Genomic DNA, 24,655 nt, shown 5'->3' with positions numbered 1-24,655 from the left:
GGGAGTCCCAGGGGGCCTCTCAGGGGGCAGGGGTGTGAATAGGGGTCGGGGCAGTCAGGGGACAGGGAGCAGGGGCGGTTGGATAGGGTTTGGGGTCCCGTGGGGAGTCCCGGGAGGGGGCGGTCAGGGGACAAGGAGCAGGGGGGGTGGATGGGTCGGGGGTTCTGAGGGGGGCAGTCAGGGGGCGGATAGGGGCGGGTGCCAGGCTGTTTGGGGAGGCACAGCCTTCCCTACCCGGCCCTCCATACTGTTTCGCAACCCCAATGTGGCCCTCGGGCCAAAAAGTTTGCCCACCCCTGCACTAGTAGATGGTTTACACCCAAAGAAGCTACTGATGTAAAGTGCCCAAAGCGTAAGAGTGTTCTAGAATTCTTTGTTGAGTTATTTCAATAAATGTACCTGGTGCAGAAGTTAGGCTTGCTCCTTTATAACTCCCAGGATCACCCTACTGCCTTTTTAGCAGGTAGGTAAGACATTTGCTACTCTCCAGGTCTCCAAACAGGAGTGGAGTTTGTTTATTTTCAGGGCAGGGAAAGCACGTACTTATGAATACACTGCCACCAGAAAATAAAGTGGAAGGTATTTCATTTCCTGTCTACATATATCAGGTTTCTAACTAGACACTAGTTCTCTTTCTTAGTGCCTAGTTTCCAATTTCAGCTGAACAATTTCATTCGCTCCCAGTCATTCAAGCTGGAAGCATTTTTAATTACTTTCAGCAGAAGCAGTAGTCACTGTCACCAGCAACTGCTAGTGAATGGTGTGTACCAACACATTTTCAGAAGCATAAAAGAAGGACCATTGTTGGGGGGGGGGTTAAGCACTCCTTATTCTAGAATGGACCCTTGAAGATACTTGCTACTTTTTCTTGTCAGAAGAGACAAAGAATTTGTCATACTGAATGCTGAAGCCAACATTGCTTTCAGTGGTGATTTGACACTTGGTCTAAAAATTAAACCTAGCAGCCATGTTTTGTTGTGAGGCATGAATGTGCAGGTCAAGCTTTCCCTCTGCTTGGTGGCTTCATTCTTGCGAGTGATACAGGTACCTCAATGTAAAATAATTCTATTCTCTGACCAGTTAGGATCCTTGCATTCAGTACTTGTCTTCTACAAGTCACTTGTCTTAGAGCTACAAGTCGTTCAGGGCTGGTCTTCACTACCGCAGTAAATCAAGCTAACTTACACAACTTCAGTTATGTGAATAGTTAGATCCACTTACCGCAGTGGCTACACTATGCTGTGTTGATGGGAGAGCGTCTCCCGTCGACTTCCCTTACGCCTCTCGGGGAGGTGGAGTACACAAATTGATGGGAGAGTGCTCTCCCATCGATTTAGCATGTCTTCTACCAGACCCGCTAAATTGACACTTGCTGCATCGATTTCAGTAGTGTCGATCTACTGGGTAGTGTAGACATGCCCTCAGACTTTGCCAGTCCTTCTCTGATGTCTGCAGTCATCCATATTTTCTCGGGGTAATATATGGGATTCTCATGAATCCTGACATCATTTCTGGATTGATAGAAGTCTATGTCATGAAACTGTTTTTACCCAAGTAATGATATCATGATGTTGCCAGGCAAAGAGCCACTTCATTGCAATGTGCTGACAGCAACATCATGACACATTCGTCCGAACTTTGACACACGCTTGTTCTGTGCTATGGGATTAACTTGGAAAAGCAACAGCCCCATGATCTGATATCCAATAGGGCTGTCAAGCGATTAAAAAATAAATCATGATTAATCGCATGATTTTTAAAATTGCGGTTAACCGCTTGATTAATTGCATTGTTAAACAATAATGGAATGCCATTTATTTAAATATTTTTGAATGTTTTCTACATTTTCAAATATATTGTTTTCAATTACAACACAGAATACAAAGTGTATAGTGCTCACTTCATATTTATTTTTGATTACAAGTATTTACACTGTACAAAATAAAAGAAATAGTATTTTTCAATTCACCTCATACAAGTACTGTAGTGCAATCTCTTTATCATGAAAGTTGAACTTACCAATGTAGAATTATGTACAAAAAATAACTGCACTGTAAAATAAAACAATGTAAAACTTTGGAGCCTATAAGTCCACTCAGTCTTACTTCTTGTTCAGCCAATCGCTCAGACAAACAAACTTGGTTACAATTTGCAGGAGATAATTCTGCCTGCTTCTTGTTTACAATGTCACCTGAACGTGAGAACAGACATTCGTGTGGCACAGTTGTAGCTGGCGTCGCAAGATATTTATGTGCCAGATGTGCTAAAGATTCATATGTCCCTTCAACTTCAACCACCATTACAGAGGACATGTGTCCGTGCTGATGGGCTCTGCTCGATAACAATCCAAAGCAGAGTGGACCAATGCACGTTCATTTTCATCATATGAGTCAGATACCACCAGCAGAAGGTTGATTTTCTTTTTTGGTGGTTCAGGTTCTGTAGTTTCCACATCTGAGTGTTGCTCTTTTAAGACTTCTGAAAGCATGCTCCACACCTCTTGCCTCTCAGATTTTGGAAGGTACTTCTGATTCTTAAACCTTGGGTCGAGTGCTGTAGCTATTTTTAGAAATCTCACATTGGTATCTTCTTTGCGTTTTGTCAAATCTGCTGTGAAAGTGTTCTTAAAACGAACATGTGCTGGGTCATTATCCGAGACTGCTAGAACATGAAATATATGGCAGAATGGAGGTAAAACAGAGTTGAAGACATACAGTTCTCCCTCAAGGAGTTCAGTCACAAATTTAATTAACACGTTATTTTTTAACGAGCATCATCAGCATGGAAACATATTCTCTGAAATGGGGGCCGAAGCATGAAGGGGCACATGAATGTTTAGCATATCTGGCACATAAATACCTTGCAACGGCAGCTACAAAAGTGGCATGCGAACACCTGTTCTCACTTTCAGGTGACATTGTAAATAAGAAGCAGGCAGCAGCATCTCCTGTAAATGTAAACAAACTTGTTAGTCTTAGCGATTGGCTGAACAAGAAGAAGGACTGCGTGGACTTGTAGGTTCTAAAGTTTTACGTTGTTTTGTTTTTGAGTGCAAAAAAAATCTACATTTTTAAGTTGCTACTTTCACAATAAAGAGATTGCACTACAGTACTTGTATGAGGTGAATTGAAAAATACTATTTCTTTTGTTTATCATTTTTACAGTGCAAATATTTGTAATAAAAATAATATAAAGTGAGCATTCTACACTTTGTATTCTATGTTGTAATAGAAATAAATATATTTAAAATGTAGAAAAACATCCACAAATATTTAATAAATTTTAATTGGTATTCTATTGTTTATCATTATTATTTTTAATCACAATTAATTTTTTTGAGTTAATCATGTGAGTTAACTGTGATTAATTGACAGCCATAACATCCAGGATCAATCTCTGACTTGAAAAATAAATTCAGATTGACTTGGATCTGAACACTGCCATTACTCCTGATGTTTCAACCAGTTTTCCATCCAGGACATAAATATCCACTTGGGGGAGGCATCTGAGGGGTGATGCAGAGATTGATGTTGGGTCTAGTCTTGCTAACATCTGTGGGGCATATCCTTGGCTGGAGTAAAACGTCATAGCTCCATTGACATGGAAGCAGGGACAATTTACACCAGATGAGGATCTTTCCTGTATTAATAATCTGGGAGAGGGGGGTCAAGAGCATGTTAATTACATTTTGCAATAGCATAAAAAGTCTGTTTTTTCTCTCCAAATGTTTGTAGCATTATAGCTTTCATTGTTGGCAGGTGTGCTGCCGGGATCGAATTATGAGTGGAGATTGGATACACACAGCTTGGCCAAATGATCATTAAGGGAGATACATACCATAATCAGCTGTAAGCATCTGAAGGTTATAAACACCAAGGAGAGAGGGGAATTGTTTAGGGTGGTCCAAGGAGCTGTAACTGGGCAAAATGGGATAAAAAAAGCAAAGAGAAACTGAGACATCAGTGGTGAGATCTGATAGGCTGTGGAACTGACTCGAAGCCTTGACACTAGAGTCATTTCAAACTGGAGTGAACACAACAACACAAAATATGCTGTGGGGAATAATCCTGCACTGGCCAAGGGGCTGGCTATAAGTAATTTGATAGGTTTTTTGCACTTATATTTCTCTGATCCTGAGTTTCATTCACATAAATTTTCATGTATAATATAAATTTTAATTTGGCTTCAGATAATGTTAGTACTACAAGTGACAGAACTACAAATGCTACTCTGATTCATTCATTTTGCTTTTATTGCCGTGAGGAACTTTAAAGTTTATTTTAGCTCAGGGGCTAATTTAAATTATAATTGGAATTAAGAATGGGCGAGAACTGCAAGTAAAACTCAGCAGAGGTACAAAGCTGTCAGAGATGGAGCTCCCTGTTCCTGCCCCACCATACCTCATTGCAGACCCCAAATGATATTTCTTCACCTTGGCACACCTCTTCCAGAATTTGTCTTGCTCTGCTGTGAGATTATTAGATTCTATTGAAGAATGGTTTCACGTTGCTTTCTTTTGTTCTGCACTTTAACGATTCCCTCACTTTAGCCTTTTCCATTGCTTCACCCCCGCAGTCACTCACAGCTTTACTTTTGCATAGTGCTGTAGTCTAAGTGAGGCATGGAGTTGTTTAAATGGAAGATCTGGAAATGTGGAGACTTCTGCTAATGAATACATACCCTAATTTGCATCGTTGGTGGCTATGTATTACCTCATTTACGTGTTTTGTATTTTTAGTAAAAGCTGTTTTTATTTCTTACCTCTATTCCATCTCCTGCACAGTATCAGTTGCTCTGCTACAGCCAAAGGCACTTAAATAATCCTGTTACAAAATTAACTTAAATGCTGGGGTGTGGTTGAAAAAGTATTTTTATTTGCTGACAAAATTGTGGTGGTTCCTTTCTCAATCTCTGACAGCCACTGAGGAGTGGGGCGTGAGGGGCTCAGACAGCAGAGTGTGGGGGAGAGAGGAAATATAGAAGGGAAGAAATTCTTTTTACATGGCTTTTATTTCAGTGCATTTTCCTGTTATCATTTAACTAACAAAATTCTTCACCATACTCCGTTGGCTTGTATGTTGTATCCCATCCCCTTCATCTGTTTCTGGTTTTGAGCGTACGTTCTTCAGGGCTGTCTTTTGTTTGTAAAGTGTCCAGCACAATAGGGCCCTGGGTTTGAGCACCATCGTCATATAAGTGATTACTTCTAGCAATGTCCCACAGAGCCTCAGTCAGGCTCCTGGGCCTTTCAAAGGGAGTCACTTTTGTCTGTCTGTCTCTGAGGTTTCTGTATCAGACAGACAAGACCAACTTCTGGCAAGCTGGGACTGTAGAGGCCACTTCCAGGCCCTGCTATGCTATCGCTGCCATCAGCACAATTCACACTCTGAAAGCCACCAGCCTCACATACAGAGGGAGTCAAAGGTGCTATACCCAGATATGTATATGAACACTGCCATTACTCCTGACGTTTCAACCAGTTTTCCATCCAGGACAAAATATCCACTTGGGGGAGTCATCAAAAGGTAATGCAGCAATTGGTGTTGGACCTAGCTTTGCTCATATCTGTGGGGCAGATCTTTGGCTGGAGTAAATTGTCATAGCTCTGAGGTCGGAAAATGGTGGTGAGGTTCTCTACTAGTCTGTATGGTCTCAGGCAGGTTGATTCAGCCATAGGTTCAACCTTGCTGAGACCATAGAGACTAGGAGTATGTGGGAGTAGGTTTCCCACAAAATTCAAGCACCCAAACAAGCACCCAGGACAGGATACCTGAAAGCAGGAATCTTCCAAGGAAAATGGGAGAGTTAGCAGATCTGAAGGAACATCAGAATCCATAGCTATAAAACTTGAAGATGTGATTTGTCAGATCTTATAAGCTAAACAGAGCCAGGACCAATAAGTAACTGGAGAGGAGACCTCCCACTAATATCTAGATGCAGGGTGAAGTGGTGGTGGTGATTCTGTAGGTGCCACTCTTTTCTTTACGTCAGTGCTGAACTAATGCCTCTGCCTGGTGTGCAAGGGTACTGCACTGTTGGAAGAAAACTAGTAAAACCAAGAACCACAGCTCTTGGACTGTTAGTGCTCCCATGGCACTTTTGGCAAGAGTAAGACTGCATCTAGGTCATTACTGTCTCATAGACTCAGAGACTTTAAAGCCAGAAGGGACCATCGTGATCATCTAGAACCTCACCCACCCACTGCTGTAATAGACCCATAACCTCTGGCTGACTTACTGATGTCCTCAGAACATTATTTAAAGACTTTGGCTAATGAATTCTCCCCTGCAGTTTCAATGGGATAATTTCTCACTTCCTCTTCTACTCTGTTGCTTGATATGCCTATGGGCAAAGAGCTAGAAATGGCTGCATTTAGATGGTAGGTGAAATGGTTCCTCCATGTAACGTTTGTAAAATGCTTCAGGGTGAAGGTATTGTATAAATCTTAATTACTGTAGTAAAAATCAGTGAACTGTCAGTGACCAACATGGGGTCCTTTACAGACTGTTTGTAACAGTTGGTGCAGCAATTCCCACATTTTGGATATAAAACTGGTGTGTAGGCTCTTTCCACTGTTTACTTTTGGGCAAGTTGTTCTGTAAAATCAAAATCATGGCAACCCTTGCTCATCCTTCAGATGTTTACATTTAAAATATTTCCTTCCTTTATTTAATAAGTATCTATTATAAACTTAGGCTATTCTATCGTAAAGGCCCACAATATTGTAATTGTTCCATTGGAAGCTGCTCAAGATGAAAAGTTCAGGACTGGTTTTTAATCGGCTGGAAAATCTCAAGAGCTAGCACTTGGTTTTTTACTCCAAAACCAGAGTTGGTTCTGATCCAGCTCGTGTTTTACCCTGACTCAACTCCCTCCACATTTGTTCAGATAAGTGATTATGGTTTAATCACGTATCACAAAAGCATTTGCAAAAAGGGACAAACTGTGTAATCTCAGCCAGCAGGTGTGTAACTTTACAAAAGCTTATTTTTAGTCAATAAATTCTAACAAGCCAAAACAAACCCTCAGCTCCATCCTCTAATGTTTTAATTTTTGTAGCTGTGTATCCTGACTTTATAACCTAATGCAATATTCATTTGTGTATCAAGCTGTTAACATTCTGGTGTGGAGTGAGGATTTGGAAGAATAATATCCATGAATGTTTTCTCAAACTTGACAATCCTTTCTGTGATGTTGCATCTCCATCTAGTGGTAGACTTTTAGAGTACATTGTGCATCACAGTGAACATAAACAACGAGGAGTCCTTGTGGCACCTTAGGGACTAACAGATTTATTTGGGCATAAGCTTCCATGGGCTAGAACCCACTTCATCAGATGTACATCTGATGAAGTGGGTTCTGGGTTCTAGCCCATGGAAGCTTATGCCCAAATAAATTTCTTACTCTCTAAGGTGCCACAAGGACTCCTCGTTGTTTTTGCTGATACAGACTAACACGGCTACCACTCTGAAACCTGTCACAGTGAACATAGCTGCCTTTTCTGAGTTCTTGCCTCTGGGCATTGCAGATGCATAAAATGGTTACATCTTACTGTTTCTATCTTAACACCACCGCTCATGTTTGTCGCATCATTGCCAGTGTCAACATGGCAGGTTTAAAAGCTAAAGTGCCTCTGGCACTGTAGCTTTGTAGAATGAAAATACCAATAAAAGGCAACAAATCCCTGACTCAGATAGGTAGTTATATACTGAGGGCTGTTTCAGGTGGATAAGCTGTAAAACCACCGGATCACCAAAAAGAATTCAATTAGCATTTTAATAAAAACCTCACAGAGAGCCGGGTCGGGAAGAAGCCCCTTGAAAAAAGTAGAGCACAGCAAGTTTGTGCTGAGCCCAGTTACAATGCACTGTTCAGCATCTGTGGCTTTCTTCCCTTTATCTCTCGCCAAGCCACTGTCTCCAACTGTCTCAGACGATTGCTGAGTCTCCTAGAGGCCGAATGGCACACTAAGCTGTAAGGAAGAATTCACGTAGCACTTCCCCCTCACCCTTACTCTGTGTCTCTCTCTCTCGGAATCTAAAGCTTTTTAAAAGTCTCTTCTGTCAACAGCAACAACAACAAATGCTTTGATTTATCCACTATCTCAGTTTTCTCAGAGCCCCTTTTCCTTTGGGTGTTAGCATTTGGCCCCTTCCTTGAGTATGAGCATTTATTTTAAAAGAAAATGTGTGCTCGGGTTGTTTTGACTTTTTCAGCTTCATAAAACTGAAATGGTTGGCTAGGGCAACAAATGATTTTCTGTTTCGCAAAGTTTGGGAGTGAAATATTTTTCTTTCGTGGGTTAAAGGAGAAAGGTTAGAATTTGACAACAACCACTTACAGCTTCAGAATGGCACCAGAGAAGCCCTCCCTACCTCTAGTTCCCCACTGGAATTAAAATGTTAGCTCTGAGTACACTAAAAATAGTGAAGAATTAGGAGTTGAAGCTTAGACGCCATCAACGGGACACATGGGCCTCCATTTGCCTGTTAATCAAAGCACTTAAGATCTAATCTGGAAAACCGTATGCTGTGGAGGAGTTAATGATTAATGTCTGTGAAGTCCTGGCCCAAATAAGAACTAGCACTGCCAAATGTGATAATGTTGTCCTCTGCCACATAGTCGCAGCTTGGGCTTCTTCAGATAAGAATGTGGTCTTGTTTCATCTTCAGAGATCAATCCTACTAGGACAGGGGTTGCTTGTTAAACAGCTATTCATCCTTGCTCCTCAACGCACATGCTTCAGAGCAAATATTTTTGCCTATTCTTCTTCCTTTCTCATTGACTTATCTACAGAGCTTAACAATTAAAAATATGCCTTTGCATTTGTATAACATCTTTGCTCTGAGAATCTCAAAATGCTTATAAATATGAATTAAGCCTCAGAATACTCCTGTGAGGTTGTTATGGGATATATAGGGGTCATTTAATCCACCACTGAAACACAGCCATCTCCTCGGTGGAATTTGGCAGATATTAGATAGCACACAAGAACATCTAAGCAGCAGTTTATAGCAATATGTCAACACCACTCTGTCCAACTGACACTGCAGAGGGAATTTCAATTGGTAAAATATGACCAGATGGAATTTGTCCAGGAAACTGGTTTAATCTGTTCTATCAAATCTTTCAGGAATGCAGCTAAATAAGTTTTAGCCCTCTGTGTGGTGTGAGGTCTCTTTTGTCTAAGGAACACTTCTAGGTCTCAGAGAGAACTACAGCAGCACCAAGTGCAAACTACCAATACCTGCCTCCCCAGAGTCCTCTCTCCATCCTAAGAATGAACAGCAAGGACTCACTGGAAATGCAAGTTCACAAAGTTCCATAAGCATCATTTCTGTGGGAATTGTTCTGCAGAAGAAGTACTTTTACAACATTTTAACAGGAATCTACTGTATGTCTATCTGGTTTCTTATATGGTGCCATAGTATTTAAGCACCTCATACTTCCATAAAATTTCACATGACCTTTAAAAACCACAAGTGCTCATGTCCTCTTTCATCCGGAAGGCCTTCCCAGTACAAGACCTCCAACACTGTGTTGGGGCATTGGTTCAGTCCTTTCTCAGAGTGTTACCTACTGAGTCAGCAATGCCACTTCTCTGGGCGCCCTGGTGTTCTTCAGAAGTCTCCATATTGGTGGCTTCTGCCTAATCCTGCTTGCATATGATCAGTTGTACCAGGTCTATTGTAGTGGTTGTAGAATTGTAACTATTCCATGAACAAGTCAATTTTGGTCATTTCCTCCTTTGGGCAGAGGTGAAAGTAAGCCGGTACACCCCGGTACGGCATACCGGCAAGAGCCAGTGCACCGTACTGGGGCAGCCCGGCTTCCCCAGGGGTCAATTTGAAGGGCTTGGGGCTCCCAGCAATGACTGGAGCCCCAGGCCCTTTAAATTGCCTCCAGAGCCCCGCTGCTGGAGCCCTGGGGTAGCGGCTGCGGGACTCCGGTGGCTATTTAAAGGGCCCGGGGCTCCCCTGCTTCTACCGCCCCGGCCCTTTAAATAGCCACTGGAGCCCCGCCGCCGCTACTCCAGGGCTCCGGGGGCTATTTAAAGGACCGGGGCAGTAGAAGCAGGGGAGCCACAGGCCCTTTAAATAGCCCCCAAAGCCCTGGGGTAGCGGGGGCTCCAGCTGCCTCTGCCGCCCCGGTCCTTTAAATAGCCGCCGGAGTCCCGCCGCTTCCCCAGGGGTCCGGTGGCTAATTAAAGGACCGAGGCAGTAGAACCAGGGGAGCCTCGGGCCCTTTAAATAGCCCCCGGAGTCCTGGGCTGCTGCTGCTACCCCGGAGAGGTGGGGGAGGAGGAGAAAGATGGGGGGCACTTACCTTACAGGGTGGGCTGGGGCTGGCTCTGACCCCCTCAGCCTGCCCCTTCTGCCCTAAGCCCCGCCCATTCCAGGGGCCAGAGCTGGCCCCAGCGTACCGGTAAGTCACTCGACTTACTTTCACCCCTGCCTTTGGGTATCTTGTTTCTAAATGTCTCGTCTTAAAGGCCAAAATTTCCATAGACATCAGTGACTCAGGGTTGGCCCCTAAATACTTTTAACTTAATCAGCTATATGAAGCTGGGCATATGTTCCAGTTGACTGAGAATAAATGAGTTGATGGACTTCTATTCATCTGTCACCATGTTTTGTCCAGCAACTCCAAATTAGTTTTCTAGACTAAGCAACATCTTGGAATTCTTCTTTTCCACACAACATCTTTTTGCCCCCATGCTTTCCTGGCAGAACCACCACACAACTGGGGAATCTATTCAGGAGAGGCCTGGCACTGGACAGGGCTTGCAGCAGGTCAAGAATGATATTCATTGGCAAAGCTGAGTGCCTGGGTAGCTTACGTAGCACATTATTCAACACCTGCTGTAGCCATTGCTATTAGTATCTCATTATGTATTAAAGTTCACATGTGTACAATGAAGAGAGACTATAATGTTTCGTTAAATTTGCATCAGTGGAAAAATCTGTTGACTTCCATCACTATGAGTGCACTTTGAAAAACCCACTCATTTGTCAAAGAGCAGTTAATCCCTTGTGTATCCATTGCATCCCTCTCCTACCTCCCTCTCTTTTCTCTGCACTTTGGAGTAGAATGAAATTTCCATATTGTTTCATGGCACTGCAGTGTGCAATTTACAGGGCTGAGAGTTTAAGTTGCTCTAAGGATTAAATTTATTCCAATGTATCGAGTGGGCTAGAGTTCAGAAAAGCTTAGGTGCACAATTGTGCTCCTAATTTCTGTGTAATTACTCTGACTGCATGTGAAGAACAGGTAATTTTGTGTGTTGTACAAGTGATCCAAACTGACATTTAGCATGTGCAATTATTGGAGAGATTGTGTGCCTAACTTATTTGAAACTCTATTCGCATATAAAAATATCTGTAGGTGTAGAACAACAAATATGGAGTTCATTTTCATGTCATGTTAATTGATTATTCCCACAAATTGTTTCTAATCTTCCCAACCTCCCCAATAACTAACAAGTGTCTTAAGAGTTGAATCTGTTTATGTATTGATTACATGAGAGTTGACACAGGTCTGAAATTGCACCTTTTAAGTTCTTTACCCTTAGCAAAGTGCTTATTATAAAAAAGATAACTGATCACAAAGCAGCCAACAGTATGCCATTTTCTTTCCAAGGATAGAAGTGGGTGATTGCCTGTAACAGAAGCAAGAAAGTCACAGCTAAGCTCCTTCTGATTCTCTTCCTTCTTTGTTTTCTCCTTTAGTGTGGAAACAATAAATGATGGGCAGTTTCACAGTGTGGAATTGGTTATGCTGAACCAAACACTGAACTTGGTTGTGGATAAAGGAACCCCCAAGAGTCTTGGCAAACTGCAGAAACAACCCACAGTCAGCATCAACACCCCGCTCTACATTGGAGGTATGTTCAGTCACTCTTCGCAAGAATAGCTGAGTCCTTGACAATTTTCCAAAAGTTTCTTCAGCTAATAATACAGCTGGCATCTCCCAGCAGATCATGTTACTGCTATGAAAATGATTTGCCTGGAATAAAGACATTAAGAGATTTAAAAAATAAGACATTCCAGTGTTATGGTCTGACGAGATGTTAATAGCCCCGTTAATTCAACAGTCTGTGAAGCCATGAAGGGATGCATGGAGATATTGCAATGATAGGGATGGCAGAACTTGGATTGGATAGGGAGCATCTCCTCCTCAGCCATGGTTTTTCCAAATTAGCTAGATTAAAACCAAGCACAAATGGCTGCAGGTTTATAATAGATCCCTAAGGGCCATTGGGCCTGATCCAAAAACCATTGAAGCTGATGATAAAAATTCCCTTTGGCTTCACTGTGTGCTGGATCAGGCCTTTTGTGAATAATCCCTTTTAATAATCCCTTTTCTACATGGCCGCTGAATTATTATCCTCACAAATCTGAAAACTGGATAATCTTGTTTTGGCCAGAGCTGAACCTTAACAATTGGCTCATATTAAGAATGTCAGAGATTAAAGAGCCTCATGCAGCAGAGATGATCTGGCAACAGAGCTATGAGAACATCTCCCCTGAACCACCCAACATAAATAGTATGTCCTATGAGACCATCTCCCCTGAACCACCCAACATAAATAGTATGTCCTAGGAGACCATCTCCCCTGAACCACCCAACATAAATAGTATATCCTATGGAAATAAGCATAAAAAGATCGTGTAATTAGACTTTTGTAATGCATAAGCATATAATGGGGGAGCATTAAAGTAGTCTTGGCTTCTGACTACTTCCTTTTGCAAGCTCAATGTCTTCCTAACATAGCTCTGCTAAACATCGCTCCTCTCTAGACATATTGCGAAATTCTGTCCTTTTATAATTGAAAATGTAAACATTTGACTGAGAGCTTTATAAATTCAAAGGACTAATGTGATGTTACTTCCATGAAGATTCTATAAGGATCATGTTTTAAGTGCAATGTAAAACCAAGGATGTGCCCAGTTATACTCACTAAATGTCCCAAGTGTTAATCACAGTGTCCCATCCAATATGAATAGCTATTTTATGCCTGTCTAGATTAGTGTTTATGCAGGGCTTTGGGATGCTCAAAGGGAAGATGCTAGCCATTATAATTTATTCCAGTATTATTGTGAATGCAAGATAATCTTTATATTTTGTTTTATCTGAAGGGATCCCAACGTCTACTGGGCTATCTTCATTGCGCCAAGGCACAGATAGGATGTCAAACGGCTTTCATGGATGTATCCATGATGTCCGCATTAATAACGAGCTGCAGGACTTTAAGGATCTACCCCAGCAGTCATTAGGAGTCCTTCCTGGCTGCAAATCCTGTAACATCTGCAAGCATGGCATCTGCCGGTCCATAGAGAAGACAAGCGTTATCTGTGAGTGTCACCCAGGCTGGACAGGCCCACTGTGTGACCAGGAAATTGGAGACCCCTGCCTTAGTAACAAGTAAGGTCATTGGTGCTGATGGGAATGCTCTCTTCAATGAACTGACATTTAACTTTTTATCTTGCAGAGCCAGGCTTCATTTTCAGAGGTGCTGAATACCCACAACTCCCACTGAAGCCATTAGGAGTTCTGAGGCCTCTTTACCTCTGAAAATTTACATCAACCACTTCTTGTTTAGAATGCAGGCAGGCCATAGATCTGTTCTCCAGTTCAGGGGAAGTTGAGGCATTTATATCAAGAGCTACATTTTCAGCAGTGGATGTGCCTGCCAAAATACACAGCCCCACATTGCATACATAAACCCCACATCAATCACACACATTGCATTTGATCCACTGATTGCATATCGTTACCCAGGGATGAGTTTTCTGTAGGGGGATGGTGCACATTTTTTTGATGCATCCACATCCAAAAGAAAGTGCCCATTACAGCATGTGCTGGACATGATGTTCAGAGTCTAACTCTCCAAAGGCCATAAATGTTGTTCTTAGAACTATGTATTCCAACTTAAACTCGTTCAGAATCCCCCAAAACTCAGCTGTCCTTAAGAGTTCCCTTTGGAGTAGAACATCTGAGGAACAGCAATAGAGTAAGGAATAGTGTATAGTCTCAGGGAACGGGCTTATGTGTGAAGTATTTATAATTCAAAGAAACAAAGTGCACATTCATGTCAGAGTACTGGATAGATACATTAATTTCCTGACAGGAACACAAATAGACAAACTAGCACAGACCAATGGTCTATGTAGCCCTGTGTCTTATCTCAAACAGATGGAAATACTTTTGTGTTAGAAGCTACTCCCATGGTAAGCTGTTGGAGAATCTGTGGGAAAGGGATATTGCAAACACATGGTTTTGACAGGCAGAGTGACCCAATCTGTAATTATCTGTGTGACTGACTGCAGTGAACAGGAATTTCACTTGGCACAGCAACCATTTTAAACTAGCTTCTGGGCACAATCCTGCAGGTATTGAGCTCCCTCAATGCTGGAGATCTGAGTATGCCTAGCACCTCACAGGATTGAAACCCTTTAAGTTGTAAGCCTTAGTAAAACTAGGTAGAGTAAAATAAGAGACAGATCTGGATACATGACCCTAACCCTAAACAATGCTGAAATATTGATTTTATTTTTATTTAAACTAGCCTTTTGTAATTGTATTTCACCAATGAGGATGCACAAGCAGTCCCCTGAGTTTTCAAAATCAGCAAATAGCCAGGATGGCTGGGCAAGGAAAGAAAGAGGGACTTGCAGTTGTTTAAATGGTGAAGGTTTGTTTCACCCTGGGTGTCCAAAAGAGTGGTAGGTGCCATACAGACAGAGACATGATCTCCACACTAAAGAGTGATTTCAGAGTAACAGCCGTGTTAGTCTGTATTCGCAAAAAGAAAAGGAGTACTTGTGGCACCTTAGAGACTAACCAATTTATTTGAGCATAAGCTTTCGTGAGCTACAGCTCACTTCATCGGATGCATCCGATGAAGTGAGCTGTAGCTCACGAAAGCTTATGCTCAAATAAATTGGTTAGTCTCTAAGGTGCCGCAAGTACACTAAAGAGTGTACAATCTAAGTGGAGATGTGATAATACGGAGGAGACGGGGGTGGGGGCGGAGTAACAAGGGTTAGTGATCGAGGAGCAGCAATTAGTTTAGTGTTGCCTTTTTTTAAATAATGTGACTCCACTTAATTACCCTTTTTTTCTGTATCCTGACCTCATTGTTGCTTTTATTATTTCTTGTTTTTTATTTTTGCCTATTTTGCACACATATGAAACTGGCAAGGGTTAAAATAAACTTTTTTTTTTAAATGGGAAATAATTTAAAATTCCAGGAGTAAAAATAACAAACGGGGAAAAGTTTATGTAAGCGAGAGCTTTGTATCTATGAGATGTTTGTATGCTGGATGGCATCTCCCCGCATAAAGATGCCCCCTTTCATCTCCTGCTTCCACAATCTGAGTCTTCATCTACCCACTGAATAGAGGGATCTATTGCACTTCCTTATCATGCACCACCTCTCCAGAAATACCAAATCCCACTGCAGGACTCTTGAATCATGAAACCATTAAACTAGAACTGAGTCAAGTTTTTTGGAGTAATTTAGCTTCTTTTTTGTCCACAAATTCCACAGACAGATAACCATTTTCCTCGCATTTATTCATCATGTGATGTAATCTGTAGAATAATTTTTCCAAGTACGCTTTGACATGTGGATTGTTCACAAGCAATTTCTTTCAAGTATTGATACTCTGAATCTGAGCTATTTTGTTTGGATAAATTGTATTGTTTGATCTGTGATTGAATGAGCCTAACCCTTTCTCAGGTTTCCCATGAGAACATTTCATGATCACTAAGTTCAGAATTTGCTTTCTGTGAATATTATCTAATATTCACTTGCAGTTTCTGCCAGCATGCCTGGCACTGAACTTCTTCACTTTAGAATATTGGCCAGAAATTGAATGGGAGCTAACACATCCAAAGTAAACATTCCTGGAAAATTTGAGGTCTCTTCCTGCCCTAATTCAAACCCCACAAGCATAAGCCAGCTCTAAACTTTTCTTCTTTCTCAGGTGTATCCATGGTAAATGCATGGCTGTCAACTTTGCTTACACATGTAAGTGCTCAGAGGGTTATATGGGCATATACTGCGACAGGAAGAATGACTCCTCAAACCCCTGCAGAATTATGAAATGCAACCATGGGCAGTGTAAAATTTCAGAACATGGGGAGCCATACTGCGAATGTGACCCTAACTATAGCGGAGAACACTGCGACAAAGGTATGCCTGGCTACAGTGCCTGGGATGCTGCTTTGCTGTCATTTCTATTCACATTTGTCTTCACTCTTCCTCCATTTAACTCTTATTAATGGGACAATGGCCCCTTCAGAGCTATTGAAGGAGGAGGAGAGGGAAACCACACAAGAGCTGGCCAGAAGATGTCTGAACACATGGAAAAGTTAGATCTATGGTAATAGCTCTGTTCCTCCTGAATCCTGGAGGTTTGTAGCTCTGTGGTTTCTGAGTGGGACGTCTGAGTGGAGAAGGCTTGGGATGTGGGTGCTTTTCTGTGGCATCTTTCCCTTCATACACTATAAGGATTGTCCTCACTGCATTATTAGGGATGAAAATTCCCCCCAGAACACAAACACATCCCCGATGGGGAAGTTCAGAAAGGCAAAGGCAGAATTCCCAGGAAGCACTGCTCCTTTAGGAACCATGCTGTGTAGGATGATTAATGTGAGTTGCCCTCATTCCTTCCCTCTCCTGAGCTGTACAAGTTTGAAATGGAATCTCATGGAGAATTCTTAGCTTTTCCTATATTCCTATTGGTCTTTTGGGGAGGCCAAGCCCCCTGTCTGTTCCACACCTGTTTTGCCCCCAAATGAAATGGCCTATTAGAAACTAAGAAAGTTATAACTCCGTCTTCTAGTCCTTCCTTTGTTCCCCTGCAAAAGCAACAGTTTGGCCCATCATGTTTTATTTAGGTAGCAGCTTTCATCTGAAAGGATCACAGTCTTTGCCAATTCCATGAATCTGACTGCTGCACAGTGACTGCACAATAGGTTAGGACAGGAAATGTTGCCAAGTATACTTGGGCAAACCCCAGATTATTAAAGTTCATACAAGTAGGCTGAATGTTGGGTTTGAGAGCCTCCTCTAAAGACCTACACAGAGTAAGCTGTATGGAACTCCATATATCTCATCTGAAAGGATGTAAGGACAGATCAGCCTTACCGAGATTTGTACCTGTGGCTCTCGGGAACTTAAGTGTTTCAAATGTGAGTCTCATGCCATTAAACCATTCCCATGGTGAATAATGGTCTTACTATTAATATATTTTTTCCATTTTCCATCTAATATGGGGATAATATATACTTTAAAGGGTTCTGGAAGCTTAAATAACTATGGTTTGTTTAAGCATCTCCAGTTCTGTTGAAGGCAACAGGCCTGATTCTACATGGCCTTGTATAAATATATACCTGCACAAAGAGAGTTCTAGTCTGTCCTGATAGCATTTTACACCTGGTACAAAGCAGTGGAGAATGGAGACCCAGTGCACTGTTGTTTGTCTTTAATAAAATAAATGTCAGTACATGCACAGGGCTGTTTGGTAGGGAGGGGGTTACAAGATAATTATCACCTTCCCCATCCTTCCTCTCTCTAACGATCTTGGGGTTCATTAAGTAACAAGCCAGTGAATGAGAAAGGAATAAAACTTTAATAACACAACTGGGGAGCGTCTCTGGTGAACTGCTGTGCGCAGCCATGCCTTTAGGGCACATCTCCAAAATCCTATGTTCATAATACTGTCCCTTATGAGGGAGCATCTCTAAATTATAATCTTCTACAAACCTATCTCTGCACTCTCCGTTGTCTTAACAGAGAATCTTTGCCAGGGGGAGATTGTCCGAGAAGTGATCCATAAGCAGCATGGCTACAGCTCGTGTGTCACTGCCTCCAAAGTTCCCCAGATGGAATGTCGTGGCAGTTGCAGTAATGGGCAGTGTTGCGTTCCCCTCCGGAGCAAAAGGCGGAAATACATCTTTCAGTGTGTGGATGGATCCTCCTTCATGGAAGAACTGGAGAGGCATGTGGAATGCGGCTGCTCAAAATGCTTATAAGGCATTCTCCAGTCTCTTGCCACTTTAATCGGACCTATTTACTTTCAGCGTGAAGAAAAAGAAGAAGAAGAAGAAAAGAATATTAAGTATATTGTAAAATAAACAAAAAATAGAACTTATTTTTATTATGGAAAGTGAATATTTTCATCTTTTATTATATAAAGTATCACACCATTTCGGGTATATGTATCATATAGTGAGTTATTTTTACCATAAAACTTTTTTAACAGTTGTTAAAAAAATTTAAAATGTTTTTTAAAAATAAAGAAATCATAGCCTAACAAAAGGAGAAATGGGGTAAGTTTATAAGCATGCACGATGGCCAAATGTGAAGATATTTCAAGGACCTGCCACAAAACGATAGATACAGACTGAAAAAAATATTTTCTGAGGTTCTGGTGGGTACAACAGGAAAGCACATTCTCACATCTGACTGCCATCTCTTCTATCTGTGCACCCTGAAAATGTCTCCCTCTCAATTCTTACCCTTGCCTAACAATGCTAGTTTGTGTTTGGTTTCTGTACAGTGGCTCAGCTTGATACTCTTGAATCAGTTCCCCAAAAAGTGCATCGGTCTGACATTGACTCCATTACTCAAATATTATAATAGTGTAATGCATTTTTGTTTTGTATTTTATATTTTTATCTGTTTTCCCAGTATATACTTGAGCGACGGTATCTCTATAGCACAGACAACTCTATCCAAAAGGAAGTGGGGGAGAGAATGTGGGAAACACATTTTGGGAAGTTTTTGTCCAAAAAGGCAAAAATAAGTGCTAAGTGACTCCAATTAAGCAACATACTAACTATTTCAACTTACACTTCCTGTGTTATTTCCCAGGTTTATGCCTCACTGCTCTCAGCCTTGAGTTCTTTTTTGTATATGAAATGTGGGGAATACACTACAATGAAGTTTGGCAAACCTAGACACTGCAGCTTTCAAAGTTCATGTATAAATCCATTTTAAAAGAGAGTGAAAATATCCCAAGAACCAGAATTTACCTTGCTAATATATTGTACTTTATTCCTACTTTCATTTACTTCAGCCAAAATTTTACTCCTTGCCACAGTTGCCTATTAATGCACACTCTATGGTAAATGGCCAACATGCTGCTTCTCCACCTGCTACTTCTCAAATTAGTGTAAGTTGCACAATATGCATGTGGAATTCCTATAGGTCTGCTGTCTGTCCCACCTTAACAGAGATTTCATCTGTTCTTAAGGAGACTCTTGATATCTCCATATAGTTTTGCTCTCACTTTTCACTATATAGATTGACTAATCCACGTTAAAAATGTTTTCACTTGCACTGTTGTATATTCTGCATTTGTTCCTCCCGCAGGATTCCCGTTGACTTTAACAGGAGCCATGCGTGCAGAATGAACTCTGAGTATGCAGCAGAGATCCGTGTAGATCAGTGGTTCTGAAAAACGGTCCGCCGCTTGTTCAGGGAAAGCCCCTGGCGTGCCGGACCGGTTTGTTTACCTGCCGCGTCCACAGGTTTGGCCGATCGCTGCTCCCACTGGCCGCGATTCGCCACTCCAGGCCAATGGGGGCTGCAAGAAGCGGCATGGGCCAAGGGACATACTGGCCGCCCTTCCCGCAGCCCCCATGGGCCTGGAGGAGCAAACTGCAGCCAGTGGGAGCCGCGATTCGCCGAACCTGCAGATGCGGCAGGTAAACAAACCGGTCCGGCGCGCCAGGGGCTTTCTCTGAACAAGTGACGGACCAGCTTGGAGAACCACTGGTGTAGATGACAAATTCTCAGTGTGAATCTGAGAGGTGATATTTTTACCCTTAGTGTGTTGGGGGTTTTGCCAGGGTTACCTGTTAGGGACATTGATTACATTACACAAGCCTTGAAGTGTTCTATTACCATGAATTAATTCCTGTCAATTACTGTTCCATTGTTTCCTCAAGTAATTTCTCTTTCTCCCTGTAAGGGTACTGAGTACAGTGGTCCTTTCTTCAATGAGTATGTTTGTGAGAAACAGCTAAGACACAGCTTATGCCCTGCAGTTTTGGCCTGACCCAATGCCCATTGAAGTCAATGGAAAAGATCAGGCCCTTTAAGAGCAGGGGCAGAAAGAGAGCTCATCAGTTTTATTAAAAAAAAAAAAAGTAAATTAGTGCTTTTGCCTGAATGAGGCTTTTTTTAAAAAAAAAAAAAAAAAAAAAAAAGAGCATGAAACAGATTCCTGTCATAGCCAGTACAAATTTACATTCCCCTCAGGAAAAAAAAACAGACACTATCGCAGTTACAATGTAAATCTTTGTCCTTTTTTGGAACCAGCAGCCCTAAGATGCTTATAGGCTTTATTCTAACTAAAACCCTTTTTATTCATAACAGTGTAGTCAGCATTCCTTTTTGTTTCCCAGAGTAATTTGGGCAGGAGGGAAGTAAGTGATACAATAGAAGTCTTTCAGAATAAATACTAGTACAATAGAGCCTGCAATCAGTGAAACATAAAACAATCACGAGTTAATGTGCCAAAACTTGATTGAAATAGTACAGTTCAGGAGCCAGAAAAAAAACAGTTATATATAGCATAGGTTTCATTTCATTTTGAGTGATAATATGTGACGCTAGAAGCAGCTGGAGTTTATAAAGTTTAAAAAAACAAAATCCTCCCTGCCCCCCAATCTGTAGATTCTAAAAATTTGCAAAAGCATCTAACTGCACATGCTTGTATAAACATGGCCCTGGTACAAATCTACTATTATTGATACATTCTTTCTCAGTGCATTTTCATAGATGCAGTTAGCCATCATTTCAGGGAAGAGAAATTAAGACTTGACCAGTGAATCGCACTTCTTCCGCACTCTTAATGTTTTAAAGTCTCATTAGTAAGATGGATAATTGGCTGCCAGTAAACCGCCAAAACATTGTGTGGCATTGCCTTCCCTGAAAACTTAACTGAAATTGTAGCCAATGGTTTCATCCAAACAGCAGCATGACTGAGAGAAAATAATGTTTCCTTCTTTCCCCCACCCCAATCTTCTGACAGGTTTTTAAATTGTGACTGTTACCAAAGGCAAAAAAGCCATCAACGGCCGCTTAAATGAATCCCAGATTGACGTGTTAACCAAAACTTCACAGCAAAATGATAATAGCTACAGTGCAATGGGGCTGGCCCTGTTCTGTAATCACAGTCAAGTGCTGTGACATACAAATAACTCAGAATTCCTATTTTTTAAACCAAAAGAAGCATTTTTTACACATTTCTAGACAGCAGTTGCGTGACAATCACTGCCATGTTTCAGATCAGTGATTTTACTGGCTTAATATGGAAGTAGTTTGCTTGGTTTAATTAAAAAAACTTAATGGTGCCAAAAATATCAGTTTAACTGAAGTGTTAATTAGCTGTGTAAGTTTCCTCTGTAACCTGCCTGTTACGGTAGATATCAGCTACTGTAGGTACAATGCAGTAGTTAATGTTAAAAAATATCAAGTTTTTAATAAAGTGAAGAAAGATGCTAACCCTAAAAAAAAGAAAAAACCAAGTAAGAAGGCAATGCAGACTGGTGTGAATTAGTGTATTTTATTAACAGACTCTCATTGTGATGTAATTTTTAAATAAAGTGTTGGGTTATGGAAGATTATAACATATCCTGTGGTGTGATGCAGATTATTTCTTTCAACTGTGTATGTTGGGTATCATCGTCTGGCCACTTCACGTCTCTTGTACCAGTGAGGTAGCCAAAGTATTGCAATGAGAACATACACAACTTTGGTCACAGTGACAACATAACTTCCTGTACGGGCAACTCCAATGCAAAGAAGGTCTGGAAAAATTTTTCCTCTTGGAGTTTCCATCACATTCTTTCTTTGGGCATAAAGGGGCTGCATTTGCCCCACTGAAGAAGCCATAGTAGTAACATTTACATTATGGTAGCACTCACAGGACTTACTCAAAATTGCCCCTTCTCCCCACCCTTGTGCACAGAGGGTCTGCCACAAAAACCAGCAGCTGCTAGAGGTTTTCATGAATCCAGAGACATGAAGTCACCCTGGCACAGTCTCTGCACCTCTGCTCCTTCCAGCACCCTGTCAGTATGAGCCTTTGCTGACAGGATTCACCAGCGAAGAGGGAGTTCAGTGGTACAGAGGGAAAAAGTGGAGCAGTGTAAGATTACCCATGAAAAGTCTATGAGATGACAGTGAGTGATGTCTCCTTGGCCCCATGCCCTCTCCACACAGACCCTGACTCCCACTAAGACCCTTCTGTGGTGGGGAAGGAAGGCAGGGATATGTTGCTATGGAGGTGGCACTGCTCACACCTGGACCACCCAAGGTTGGAATCCTCTGGATCCCTGTAGCCTGTGATTGCAGAGAGTACAAAGTGGCCCTAAATCATCAAATAATCTTCAGGATTTTCCAAACAATGAGAGATATGATTGAAATAGAAACTGGTTGAACCATAATGTGGTGTTTATGATAACACAGGGTAGGAAAGCCAGTGAGATCAACCAAGACAGGGCAAGGTCAAAAGAACCCAAATCTGTCAATCAGAGCTTTCGAAAGCTGATTATTTTGAAACACTTTTGTGGTGTTATCTAGGGGACATTCTCTCCCGTTTTCTGATCAGTCTGTCCTAGACACTGACATCCCAGTATTCTTTTGTTAACCCTACTTCCCAGTCTTGAAGTCAAAGCAACAGCACAGATGAGCCCAAAAGAAGTGGGTTAAAAGACCAGCACTGAAAGCGCGCATTTAAGAAAACAGCCATGCTAGGCAAGCAGTGTGGCTTAAGTCATCTGTTCTTGGCTGCCTGCTAACAAAAATAAGTACTGTTATTGCTGTAGCAGAAGGCACAGACCATTCACACACATCAAGCAAGTGGTGTTGTAAGACAGCAGAGTTCTGCTGTGAAACTTAAAACACATTCAGAATACAGAACGTCATACGAGCCCTACAAACCCTGAGTGAACAAATGCAGCTAACCAATCATTTTTATAGTTCCTCTCCCTCCCCCCCACACACACGTGTGCCCAGGGTGCTGTACAACACATTAAGAACATAGTAAAATATTACCACCCATTCGCAGATCCTGATCCAATGTTTGCTTACAGATGTACTACTTTTTCCATGGAACCCCTACATCACATAGAATGATTAGGGGGCAACTCCAAGGAGAGCCTCTTCCACAGAATCTGGCCTGCATCTCCCAGTTTCTACTGTCCTGCACATTTTCTCATTGTAGTAATCATGTAAAAAATTGCAAGAAGAGGCTTTGCCTTCCTCTAGTGGTTAGAGCATGCAAAGAATATAGTGGGCATGAGCACAACCACCCATCCACCCATGGATGGCGCTGAGCATTTACGGACCACAACAACACTTATTAATGTAAGTTGAGTCCTCAAAACGGGTTGCCGTCAAGGGAGTAACATGGCCCCCCTCAAAACCCCAATGTACATTAATCACCTATTTTAAATTTGCTGCTAAACAGTTGTTGCTAAATATTGCTAGTGACCATAGATTGTAAACTCTTTGTGGCAGAAACTGTTTAGAGGGGTTGTGTGTGGGTGCGGGTGCGGGTGCGGGGGGGGTAATGTTTTATAGTGTTTAGCACAGTCGTGCTACAACAAACCAAATAAGTAAGGTGTCAGAGTTATGGAAGGATTAGGAGACTGTGGCACCTAAAATATTTAGCTCAATGACCTTGAATGGTTGTGTCTTTGAGGAATACCCTTTTTTCTCAGCCCCTGATCCACAAGAACCGAATACTACACAGTAAAGTACCTAGAGAGAGGGGACAGATGGTCTATAAATCGCTTGGATATTCTTTTTAAACTAGCTTTTCCACTTCCATTTCATAGCATGTCAGACTAGGGTTGTGTGACTTTTATTAGCTGACATTAGAAATAATATGCTTATTGACAATCGTTGCTCACTGGCTAACATAACCCCAATCCTAACCATCACCTTTTGATCATTTTTCTTAGTTGTCCCAACAGCACTTGGGAAAAATTTACAACCCCTGCAACTTTATATTTTATTCGCCAACACTTAACAAACCTGAGGATTAAGCCAACTACCCAGGGTGAAACATACTAGCCCAATGTGCCCTCTGCAATTTAAAAGTAAAATTTAATGTTTATTGCTTACTTTATTTACTTGTAATATTGTGAAAAAACTTTTGATTTGATAGAATATTATAAAAGTGTTACAACTAAAGGTAGCTGAATCGCGGGAAAGGATGTTGAATGTATTACTCAGCATATGTCACCAGTATGCGTAGGCTAAGGAATGAATTCAGTGATGTCCTATGGCCTGTTTTATGCAAGAGCTCAGACGTGATGACCACAATGGTCCCTAAAATATATGAAGCTATAACTTCATGACCCAATTTTATTCAAATTTTAACCTCAACACTGTGAGTTGACACCTGCTTCCTTCCCACTACTTTATGCATGACTAAATCAGCTAGGCTCCATAGCACTTACACATATCAGTGGGTATGGATTTTGAGTACACTGCTTCATTAAACTGTACCAATCTAGCCTACAATTTACCACTTTTGCAGAGGTCAGTGGATTAAGCTGAAAATTAAGCTTGCCCCTGCAAGGGACGGTTAACAGGGGAAGGTGCTCAGCACTTTGCAGGACT

At 41.6% G+C, this 24,655-nt stretch overlaps 1 protein-coding gene across 2 annotated transcripts in view; it reads left to right on the top strand.

Annotated features, from left to right (window-relative positions):
- SLIT3 (slit guidance ligand 3) overlaps positions 1-19,459 on the top strand; it is a 798,441-nt gene extending 778,982 nt beyond the window's left edge. For both annotated transcript variants that reach the window (XM_037906776.2, XM_043553076.1), the window contains 4 exons: positions 11,730-11,884; positions 13,140-13,425; positions 15,993-16,201; positions 17,807-19,459. In XM_037906776.2, coding sequence (XP_037762704.1) covers positions 11,730-11,884; positions 13,140-13,425; positions 15,993-16,201; positions 17,807-18,045 — 889 coding nt within the window. In that variant the 3' untranslated portion in view covers positions 18,046-19,459. The remainder of the gene's footprint in view (positions 1-11,729; positions 11,885-13,139; positions 13,426-15,992; positions 16,202-17,806) is intronic.
- Positions 19,460-24,655: the final 5,196 nt, after the last annotated feature.

Source organism: Chelonia mydas, chromosome 8 (assembly GCF_015237465.2).
Source record: "Chelonia mydas isolate rCheMyd1 chromosome 8, rCheMyd1.pri.v2, whole genome shotgun sequence".
Taxonomy (NCBI): Eukaryota; Metazoa; Chordata; order Testudines; family Cheloniidae; genus Chelonia; species Chelonia mydas.
The sequence above is the reverse complement of the archived record's forward strand: the minus strand, read 5'-3'. Positions and strand labels throughout refer to the sequence as shown.